Here is an 11,752-nt window from a genome sequence, read left to right on the forward strand (position 1 = left end):
CCGCCACCTAGACGGCTTGGAGCAACGAGGATCATCGAGCGGATGTTGGTGATTGTCTCTGGCTCCGATTGTGATGATTGTGAGGAATTCTTGACCTTTTCCCGACGGAGAGCCAAAATGTATTCTAGCGAATTGCTCGTGGCTTGTGTGATCCTCGTCTTGTGTTGGTTGTGCGGCACCCTATTGAGGGTTTGGCGTGTGATGCCATTTAGCGCGTAAACCTCTAAGTGAGTGAATCGCCACAACGAGAACTAGCTTGTCGGCAAGCAAGTGAACCTCGGTAAAAAATCATTGTGTCATCATTTGATTCCGAGGTGATTGGTCTTCATTGATATTGATTCTTGTGATTGATTGGTTCATTGCTTAACACGGCGATATAACCATCTTACTCTCTCTCTTTACATTACCGCAAACTAGTTATCAAGCTCTTTAGTATAGCTAGTTGTGAGAGATTGTTATTTTGATTAGTGTGACTCTTTAGTTAATCTTTGAGAGCACACTAACTTAGTGTAGTGATATAGCCATTGTGTGAAAAGAAACTATAGAAACTAAAATTATGATAGATGGCTTGTATTTTTAGTAGGCTAACGTAACACTTGCTTCGCCTTATAATTGTCTAACCGGTTTGTTAAGTGTTGTTGTAGAAAATTTTTAATAAGTTATTCACCCTCCTCTAGCTATTAGGACCTTTCAGATATTTTGTTTAAGTATTATCATATCCGTTGTTAAGAGAAAATACTCCTCTTAGTTGTCATCTTCAGGTTTCCATATGAAAACCACATTGACAGATATCTCTATAATTTTAATTGAGTACATTATTGAATCAGAATACAAGAATGGATTCATGATTATTATTTAAGTACCAATAGAGAGTGTTAGAAGTGAATGTAAATTAACAAGATTGGAAGAACTATTTCTTTTATTGATCTCTGAAATATATTTATATAAGTGAATGGGTGTCACGAAGGGACACGACTGTTTCTAAAAAATATATACTTTAGGACTAAAACTAACTGTTTAATCATATCTACTAATCATGTGTTTGATGGATAAAATTAGAGACGTCTGTTCGTCTATAGACGCCTATTCACGTATAGATGTCGTTTCACAACACGACCTACGAGTTGTGCGTTTCCCGCGGCCCCGCGGGGAAGATGGAGTGGGCGACGGAGGCGTCGGCCAGGGAGAGGGAGGCCCACCGCTCGAGGAACGCGGAAGATGATGCGAGAGCGGACGACGGGGGGTGGAGGAAGGCAGACATGGCTCTCCTGGGCAGCTTATCGACGGCGGTGTCTATAAAGAAGATCGAAGAACTCGCGGAAACAGATCGAAATAGGAAGAAGACGAGGGACCTTGGAGATGAGGAGGGGTTGGGGGCGGACGCCGACGCCCAGCAGGTTTTCCAATTCCGCAAGACCTGGATCGCTCAATGGTCCGGCGCATACGGTTCATTCCATGACATCAGTGAATCCTGGATCGCTCACTTATTGTCTGCATCTCTATATACTTTTATTTATTATTAGGGTTAGCTTTATTTGGTTCAGTTCGTAGTAATCTTGGAAGAAACATGACCAATAAACCACCATGGCTTAGATAGCTAAATATCGTCGCAGCACTTGCTGATTTGTACCATAGCGTTTTTAGTACTGGTGCAGCGGTGCCGTCGCCGGTCTCAAACTCTCAATCCTAACCCATTCCGAATCTGTGGCTGCAGCGATCATCGATCCCATGCGTTTTACATATCACACTGCGCCGCCGTGTATCCGGCCCTGCAATACCCTGCAGGTTTATTCAGTCAAGGTTGCAGCGATGACAGGGGATTTTCAGTGGCCGCTAGACGTGTTCGGTATGGTTGCTGTACGCGACTCCGTCGATCGGAATCGCAATCTTGTCTTCTACCGGGCAAGGGATAATTGCCAGACACTTACTGAAAAGGTATGTAATGTATTGTTACTGTATTTATTACTACAATTCAATTCACTGTTCTGGTTATTTCTTGCCGTGGTGCACACATCTATCAATCACCTGTTCTGTCCATCTACTTTTTAGCGAGCTTACGCTTATTTCGACTTATTCTCTCTCATAGAAACACTAATCAGTCGAAATCAGCCGAAATACCACCAGCAGAACAGAGCAAATCACAGCAGTATTTTCTTCTGCTAACTTTCCAATGCAACTCACTGCGCTTGTTAGTTACTCCTATCATACGTACATACTTTAGTTTTTCATGGGAGAATCTTATTTAGTTGCCATGCCTTGTTTCATGCAGGATCGATGTTTAGTGCTATCAGGTTCGAGCCGTGCTGTTGTGTTAGTGGACCCTGTGACGATCGAGGTTGACTTGAAAGTGAAGGGCCCTATCGAATCCAAGGATAAAGACGTCTGTTCGTTTAGCTGTGGCTTATCGTAAACGATCGTAAATTTTTAGTCGGAACAATATTTTTCTCTCACATAAACCAGTCAACAGTATTTCTTCACGAACCAGCAACGATATGAACCAGCCAACCGAACAGGAGTCATTGACATACTCTGGTGGGTCTGGTTCATGCCCGTTTGAGTACACTACCAAGCACTGCACACTGGAGTTTATGCTCGGAGAAATAGTTTCATCTGTGGAGGCCACAATATTTATTCGAGTCATCGATGGGTCATGGCCAGATGGTTTTCATGGTCAATTTGCTGCTCATACCACCAGTGTTGATCACGAGAAAGTCATCCTTCTTGAATTTGGACATGACAACGTGGTGCCAGTTAGCGCTAATGGCATTACGAAGCTTTCTCGTTTTGCCTGTTCCTTATCAGCCGACTTATCAGCTAGAATCTATAGTATTTTTTTCTCACAACAAAACAACTTCAACCGATTTATCAGTCAATTTTAATACCAGTCAAAGTTAGTGGAACGCTCAACGTTTCTTTCAGGGCATGGCAAGATGGCTGCAAGGCTGTGGTCGCGTTCACGGCTGCTAAAGTCGGTAGAAGCTATCGTGCCCTTCACTTTGGTTCCTGTAAAATGGAAGTCGTTGTCGCTTGGTCTCTGATTTCACCAGAGCCTGAACCTGACGATTACGGATGTATCTTTTTAGAGAAGTAACAATATTTTTCTTTCACAATAAATTAGCAAATAATATTTTTTAGTTTGTCTTTTTAGCAAAACGAACAGGGTGCCAATTAAATGGTATTTTATACTACTGAAAAAAATCATATTGTTTCAATGTTTTTTCTTAGATGAATAAAGTTTTACATGGACGCTCAGACTCTTCTAGTGTACTGTTTTGATGTAGGAAAATGCATAGAGATGCACATCAGCCAACAACTTGAATGTTTTTTTATAACCAACAACCTGAATGTTGAAGCTGAGTTGGAATTTGACAGCCAGGAGCCCAGGATACGGACATCTAATTGTTCATATTGATACAGATGCTTGTGAAGTTGTTCAACAAAAACTCTCTACATACTACTTTTCAAGACAAATATATAAATAATTAAATATAGATTTCATGCTTTGATGGCCGAAGTTCCAAAAGTTTAAACAGATTATTGGCCCATTATTTATCTTCAGCCAAACGATCGTGGATTATTTACTGCTGACTGATTTGACGTGAGAGGAAAATACTGCTACAGCTTATAATTTACGATCGTATAAGCTCAGCCGAACATGCTGCTTGTTGTATATTATCTGTACAATAGTACAGGTCTCCTGTTCATGTTCCACTCCGTTTGCTGGGAGAACGTGGTGGGCTTTGATTCGTTGGGTTTGGCTTCACAAGTCACAACAGGGGTAATACGCCGTGAAGCGAACCAAATTAGAGAGGCGTTCGATCCCGCACGGACGGCTCACCCACCCCGGTCCCTCTCCCTCCCGGTCTCGCACGCAGTTCCTCAACCCGTCGGGCGTCGGTTCTCCCCGTCGCCTCCACCGTAGATCGCCGAAGCGAGGCAGGCGAGCTCGGGACCAGATCCGCTGCGGGCAGCTGGAGCGGAAGGGCCATGGAGACGCCGCCGCCTTTCCAGGAGTCCGCCCACTGCGACGTCTGCCGCTGTACCTTCAGCACCTTCCGCCGCCGTGTACGGATTCCCTTCTCTCCCCATATATACATATCTGATCGCTGGACCGATCTCGTTCGTTCTGGTGTGAATTCCTCCCTTCCCTCGCTGCAATCGGAGCACGCGTGCATGGGCCCCGCCTGATTCCAGCTACGGAGAACTGAAGATACCATGACTGACTTTTCCTCTCTTTTTTCCCCCTGACAGCATCACTGCCGCAGCTGCGGACGGACGCTGTGTCACGAGCATTCTTCGTACCACATGGTGAGGAACCGAATGTTAAATGAAATTATACATGGCCTAGCTCTTGCAGACTGGCAGTGACCTTGGTACTGGGTTGGGAGTGTTTGACCCTCAGCTCCAACCTGTTTCAGGCTCTCCCGCAGTATGGGATATATACCGACGTCAGAGTCTGCTACGATTGCTTCAACAAATCCTCGAGGTAGCCATCCTCTTATCAGTTAAATAAATTGAGGTGTAAGCTGATTGTGTGCTTGTAGCAATTTATGTTTAGTACTTCGGAAGGAAGCAGCTTGGCTTGGGTATGCATTTAACTAGCATTGTCCTGTGATGTTGCAGCCAAGGACGCGCTGGTAATTCGGTGTCGGCTGGTAGCATTTCTGGAGCAGCTGACTCTTTTTCAGGGCTGAGGTTGGGCAAAGAGGATGCTTTATCGCCTATGAGGAATTCAACAGTTCAGAGCGCGGCACCCCTTATTGAGTGCAAATGTGGGATGCCTTTGTGTATATGTGAAGCACCAAAACCAGAACCTGCACCTGTAAAGGTAAATGTCAATCCATTTTTTTTCTACACTCTGTTGAGATTTCCATCCTAAACCCAATGATCCTATGCAACAGAATATCAGCACTGTTCCCTCAACCACACAGTCGAATCCAAGGCCAAAGAAGCCTGCTAACACCCAACAGAAGGCTTCAGCTACTTCCAGTAGCAACTCAAGGTTGGCTGGTCTTGGCGTTCCTTAACATTTTTTGCCATATATCTTATCTCTATCTACTCATTTTTGTTGGATATGTTTATGCCTTTATGGTATGTGCCAACTTTTCCAGCAACAATTGGAACCATATTTTGGTCTTTAGCTTCGCTGCTTTATCGCTTGTACACATGCGATAGGGAGATTGAATATATCTCCATTAAGCGCTGTTAACAAGTGTTTTAACTTTGAAGTTATCATCTCATCCCCCTATATCCTTCTTTTTGCAGCCCATTCTTAAATATTGGATTGATGAGCAACGATAGCAATGATAAGGGTCTTTCTGACTATGAAGTTAGTGGGGAGGTAAGTGTTTTTTTTTCCCGCATGCAGTTCCTTCTCTATTTTTCATCATTCAACTGGTTTCATGAAGTAGGATTTTGTGTAACCTAGTTTTTACTGCTTACAGGGACTGAGAGAAGCAATTAAAGGTGGAGATGTTAAGGGTGTAAAGAAACTTCTTACACAGGTGCAATTTCTCTTTCTTGTCTGATCTTGTGATCATTTTTGGCATCTTGATTCTTACATTCAACATCGGGCAGGGAGTGGATTCTAACTACTGCGACAAACAAGGATTTACTTTGCTACATTTGGTATGTGTTCTTTTGATGTCATCCTTGTGGTTGAGTTATTCAAGCTTCTTTGTTTGATTTGCTTGACTGCTTGTGTATAAACATCTAATCATACAACATTGTTAAAGCTGAATATTTGCACAGTAAGGGCCACATCACCTGTATGAGGATAGCATACAAAAATCTGAGTAGAATATCTTAAGGAACACAGGTGGAAATTAGTAATTGTTCTGTGATTTTAGTTGTTTACTTGTTTGCCTGGCAGAGGTGCTATATATCTCCATAGTATTTATGGACCCCTTTGCATCATTGCATGTTATCATGAGCAGTTTGCGCAACAAAAGCTCTTTGTGTTTCGAATCTGCCATGTACATACATATGAGATCAAATAAGCAAATCTACCTGTGATTTATTTCTCTCTGCGATCAACTGCGACAGGCTGCATTGTTTAACCAGACTGAGATTGCTCTTATTCTCATGGACCATGGCGCAAATGTTGAAAGCAAAAATGGGCAAGGTAGGTTCCTTTTACTACTTATAAGCCCATTTTTGTGATAATATTGTTTACATTTGTTACTAAATTACTGACATCCAAGTGTTCCTATAGTCGATTGATTGAAATTGCTGTCAGAAGTTATTTTGAACATACCACCCTCTCAGTCTGCCATTCCAATTTTAATTTGCCCCCAAGCACTCGAAAAAAGATGTTCACTGTAAGTGTAAAGCAAAAGAAGAGCTATTATATGACCTAATTGGCAAAGTAGCTTCCATGCTCAATTCGTTCTGTTGAGAGTTGTCACCATTATATATTCAGTTACTCACCCAATTTTGAAGTCCAGATAGTTATTTCAGTGTCGGAATTACTAACATCATTAATATGTTGGGCAGGGGAAACTCCTTTAGACTGCGCTCCAGCAATGCTGCAGTACAAGATGCGACAACAGATGGAAGAACTCGCGGCTTCGAGGAGACCACTAGAGTGAACGGCGTTTGTGCTATTTTCTGCAAGTTTTTCCTATTCCAGTTTATGTCAAACGTGGTGTCAACGAATAAAGCAGTTAAAGTGAGCTGAAAGCTTCTTGCTGGTGGGATAGTGTTTGGTCCGCCAGTATATACCATCTAGAAACGTTGGAATGCCACTCACCACTCGCGCGTATGAAATAATATATTGAGCTTCATCCTACATTCCTACTCATGTACCCACGTCTGTAGCCAGTGAATAGTTCCAAACATTTACCATGTACAATATGTTTTTCTTTTACTGAAACAGCATTCCTCTGGGAGATAGCAGTTCAGTAACAGCATAAAGCTTCTTGCCATTGCTGTTTCCTCGAGGCTTGCTGATCGTGGTTGGGTGGAGTACATATTTGAATCATCAATGCCAACTCCGAGATCACAATATATCCTTTACTCAACATTCAACCTCTAGCGCCACATTGCACACAGGAGGCCTTTGAAGGTCTTTGTCACTATTGCCGGGCGACAATGTTTGCTGCGTTTTTAATGGGGCATCTTAAAGACTTTTCAAGGCTTTTGTGGAATTTGGTTTCAAAGATCTTACTCAAAATCATATTGTTTTGCTCTACTCCCAGGATGCTTTCCTTCTGAGCAGTTAAGGTTATATCCATGTATTTGGGATTTCTATCCCTAATCCTTGTATTATGCTGTTAACGTTTAAATATAAATGAGTTTTTTTTTATTAAAAAGAGCTTCTTGGCGGTGGCCTGGTGAGATAGTGCTCGTGCTGCCAGTACCACCTAAAAACGTTGCCTGTCATAACTCACGAGTGTGAAATAATCATTCAGAATAAGAGCAATCTCAGTCTGGTTAAACAATGTAGCCAGTGAATACTTGCAATCATTTACCATGTATTCCTAATCTTAGGCAATACTCACTCGTCCCAAAATAAATGCACACGTGAAGTCAAATGATTTTAAGCTTGATTAACTATATAAAAGTACTATATAATATTTATGATGTGTGATAAGTATCGTTAGATGATAGTGGAATATATGTTCTTCTAATAAATTTATTACAAGAAATAAATATTGATATTATTTTGTACTGTACCTGTCAAGTCAATTTAAATTTGTTTTTGACTCGTCATCGAGAGATGAAATGTGCAGTTATTTCCGGACGAGTGGACGGAGAGAGTCGGCCTGTTCACTGGTTGGTTTCTGGGCTGGTTTAGGCTGGCTGGTGCTGGTTTGTTATGAGAGAAAAATACTGTTGACTGACTGGTTTGGGCTGACTGAAACCAACAAGCGAGCATGGTGAGTATGTTTTTTTTTTTTTGACTGAAACAGCACTCTTCTTGCCCATGCTGGCGTGGACTAGCAGACGAATGAAACGCGCCTTCCGATTGTCTGTCTGTTCTACGGGTCGCAACCTCCTTGGCGCCGTATGGGCTAGGCCGCTTTGGCTTGGGCTCAACTGCTCAAGCTCAAAATATCCGAAGCCGCGGGGCGGGACGGATGTAGTCAGCGCTTGGGCAGAAGAATCGCAGAGACCAGAAAGCCTCGTCAGTGCCGCGGCGGCAACGGATTTGTTTAATTCCCCGCGCCTGCGACTGCAAAAATATCTAGCGTCCTCCCCCTGCCAGATCTTCTGTCCTGCCCCGACGCTCACTGGCGCTGCTTGGTGTATAAAGACAGCTCGCGATCCCTCCGCTCATTGGTTGTGAGAGCTGGAAAGGACCATTAGTATATTGATTGATGACGGTGTAACGGAGGAATCATGATTCATGCGTAGGAGTGCCATGTTTGATCTTTTATCATGCGAGACAGTGATCTGGACTAGTAAAAACAATGTGGTTGCCTAACACTGTATAAAACTAGCAATACGGTTAACGCTTAGATGGCTAAGAGATAGGAAAAAAACAACGGCAGATGTTAGTAGAGATAGTACTACTAGTCTACTACATGATGTTATACTCTCTAGATCGTCCAGCAGTAGATCTTAGGGTTTGATTCTTTTGAATACGGGATGAACAGGGAAGAAGATAGGAGAGAGGTGTTGGTGTTGAACCTGAGCCCTCGGAGGGAGTCGCGGATGAACTGGAGCCGGCCATCTCAGGTTCGGTGATGAAGGTCTGCGCACGGGCAGCGACGGGTGGAGTAGAGGTGGCACAGACGTCGATGCAGTACAGATGGACGGTGTGGCAGTGACGACGGCGAAGTCAGTGGAGCTTCCCGTCGCTGGCTGCGCGCCCTCTCAGATCGGTCTAGGGTTTGTCGGTGGGGTTTGCGGCTCACGGTGAACCTCGTACCTCGAGCCGCCGGCTCCCACCACTTTATATAGCGCAGTGCGACGAGGCCCACCAACCATGTAGGGTTGGGCGCCCCCGATCAGGGCGCGTGACTAAGGCCCAATAGGTCGTTGGGCTTATTGGCTGAGAGATCAATCTAACATTCTCCCCCTTGATCTCACACTATTACTTTTATCTTTAAACTTTAAACTTCAATCATTTTATCCTTACTCATTTCTTCATAGATGATGCATAGAGCATGTTTCATCGTCACGGTCAATCGCCGATAGATTTAACAGCTATAATGCACGTCTCTGATCTGAAATAGTTACTTTAACTTTTGGGCCCTTTATAGTCCAGGAGTTATAGGCTTTCCCTTAAACCCATGCTGGCTATATGTTCTCTGAACACGTTGGGTGGTAAGCCTTTTGTAAGCGGATCCACGAGCATCTTTTCGGTACTTATATGCTCAAGACTTATCATTTGATCCCGGACTTTATCCTTCACAACATAATATTTTATGTCAATGTGTTTGGCAGCACCACTTGACCTATTGTTGTGAGCATACTGTACTGCTGGATTATTATCGCAGTATAACTTCAGTGGTCTATTGATGTCGTCAACCACCTTCAAACCGGGTATGAACTTCTTTAGCCAGTTCACCTGCCCCGTTGCCTCATAACACGCTACAAACTCGGCATATATTGTGGACGATGTAGTGACGGTTTGCTTTGAGCTTTTCCATAAAATAGCTCCCCCTGCGAGAGTGAACACATATCCAGACGTGGATTTTCTATTATCTCCCGCATAATCAGAATCTGAATATCCCACTATATGGAGTGAATCAGATCTTCTATACGTCATCATGAGGCCTTTCGTTCCTTGCAAATAACGCAAGACTTTCTTTACCAATTTCCAGTGTTCTATTCCAGGATTGCTCTGGAATCTGCCAAGTAATCCGGTAACAAATGCCAAGTCAAGACACGTACACACTTGAGCATATTGCAAGCTTTCGACAGCTGAAGCATATAGAACCACTTTCATTTGATCGATCTCATATTGGTTCCTGGGGCATTGAAAATCTCTATATCTGTCGCCCTTGACTATAGGAGCAGGTGAGGGACTACATTTGTGCATACTGAATTTCTTTAAGACTTTTTCTATGTATGCTTTTTGTGACAGTCCTAATACCCCTTTACTTCTATCTCGGTGAATCTCGATCCCTAGAACGAACGAAGCTTCACCAAGATCTTTCATATCAAATTTTGAGGACAAAAACTTCTTTGTTTCCAGTAGTAGACTGACATCACTACTAGCAAGTAAGATATCATCTACATACAGGACAAGGAAGATAAATTTCCCATTCTTAAACTTTACATAAACACAATTGTCCTCAACATTATCTTTAAACCCAAAATTATTTATTGTCTGATCAAACTTTAAGTACCACTGTCTTGAAGCTTATGTTAATCCATAAATGGATTTTTTTAGGCGGCATCCCAAACGTTCTTTTTCTTCCATGACAAAACCTTTTGGTTGTGTCATGTAAATATTTTCTTCTAAGTCTCCGTTGAGAAATGCCGTCTTTACATCCATCTGATGTAATTCTAAATCGTAATGTGCCACTAATGCCATTATGATTCTGAAGGAATCCTTACATGAGACTGGAGAAAAGGTCTCATTATAATTAATCTCTTCTCTTTGTGTAAAGCCTTTTGCCACAAGTCGGACTTTATATCTCTCTATATTCCTTTGAGAGTCAAGTTTTGTTTTATAGACCCATTTACAGCATACTGTTTTGGCTCCTTTAGGAATTATCTTCAAATCCCAAACTTTATTTGCATTCATTGATCTCATTTCATCTTCCATGGCCTCAAGCCACTTTGATGAATGATCATTTTTCATGGCTTCTTCAAATGAGGTGGGATCATCCTCCATTTGAAATTTTTCAGTGTTGTACACTTCATAATCAGCAGGAATAACTAATTTTCTAACTCTTTGAGACCTTCTAGAGGCCTCCTCATTTGGCACATTTTCTGTTTGAGGCTGTTGTTGCTCCCCCTCATGTGTGGCAATAGTTTCTATAGGATCCTGAGGAACAGGTTTCTCATCATCATTCATTGTTGCCACAGGCAGGATAACAATAGGTGCTGGCACCATAGTGTCTTATACTGTCGGTGCAGCAACAGCAGGTAGTGAGAAAAATGGCTCATGAATTATCGGAGTGGGTGCATACACCCGCTTCTCTTCAAGGTCAATTTCTCGAGCTACCATGCTCTCCCTAATCATTTCATCCTCTAGGAAGACGGCGTGTCTCGTTTCCACAAACTTTGTATGTCTGTTAGGACAGTAGAAACGAAAACCTTTTGACTTTTTGGGGTAGCCAATGAAATAGCAACTCACTGTTTTGGGATCTAGCTTCCCAATGTTTGGGTTAAAAACTTTAGCCTCAGCAGGGCTCCCCCACACACGCAAGTGGTTAAGTGAGGGTACTCTTCCTGTCCACAACTCATACGATGTTTTAGGCACCGACTTACTTGGTACTCTATTGAGAATATGAATGGCGGTTTTTAACGCCTCCATCTACAGACTCATCGGTAAAGTGGAGTAACTTATCATACTACGTACCATATCTATTAGGGTACGGTTACGCCTTTCAGCTACTCCATTCTGCTGAGGTTCACCCGGTGTCGGTGTTTCGTACAAGCACCGGCAAGTAATTTATAGTAATGCGTGTTAGGCCCGAATGGTGCGCTAAAGGACACAAGATTTATACTGGTTCGGGCGGAACGTCCCTACGTCCAGTTTGCTGCTGCTTGTGTTATTAGCACCGTGAACGGTCTGTAGTAAGGGGTACAAATTGTCGAGAGAGGGACTAGTCCCAAGTCTCTGATGGAA

The 11,752-nt window shown here is 42.9% G+C and overlaps 2 protein-coding genes across 3 annotated transcripts; both read left to right on the forward strand.

Moving 5' to 3' along the window:
* Nucleotides 1-1,140: 1,140 nt before the first annotated feature.
* LOC136547228 (uncharacterized) lies at nt 1,141-3,334 on the forward strand. 2 transcript variants are annotated; one of them, XR_010781512.1, is made up of 4 exons: nt 1,141-1,464; nt 1,715-1,935; nt 2,087-2,188; nt 2,270-3,334. XR_010781512.1 is itself a non-coding variant. In XM_066539194.1 (3 exons), the coding sequence occupies exons 1-3, from the start codon at nt 1,155-1,157 to the stop codon at nt 2,408-2,410; spliced, it is 672 nt and encodes a 223-aa protein (XP_066395291.1). In that variant the 5' UTR covers nt 1,141-1,154; the 3' UTR covers nt 2,411-3,334. The 2 variants fall into 2 exon arrangements, 1 of the variants encoding a protein (XP_066395291.1); XM_066539194.1 differs by lacking the exon at nt 2,087-2,188.
* A 466-nt stretch (nt 3,335-3,800) lies between these two features.
* Nucleotides 3,801-6,790, forward strand: LOC136547230 (vacuolar protein sorting-associated protein 27). The gene is made up of 10 exons (XM_066539195.1): nt 3,801-4,065; nt 4,252-4,308; nt 4,419-4,486; nt 4,624-4,828; nt 4,902-5,002; nt 5,266-5,341; nt 5,445-5,504; nt 5,578-5,628; nt 6,046-6,124; nt 6,496-6,790. The coding sequence occupies exons 1-10, from the start codon at nt 3,988-3,990 to the stop codon at nt 6,588-6,590; spliced, it is 870 nt and encodes a 289-aa protein (XP_066395292.1). The 5' UTR covers nt 3,801-3,987; the 3' UTR covers nt 6,591-6,790.
* Nucleotides 6,791-11,752: the final 4,962 nt, after the last annotated feature.

Source organism: Miscanthus floridulus, chromosome 3, assembly GCF_019320115.1.
Source record: "Miscanthus floridulus cultivar M001 chromosome 3, ASM1932011v1, whole genome shotgun sequence".
NCBI lineage: Eukaryota > Viridiplantae > Streptophyta > Magnoliopsida > Poales > Poaceae > Miscanthus > Miscanthus floridulus.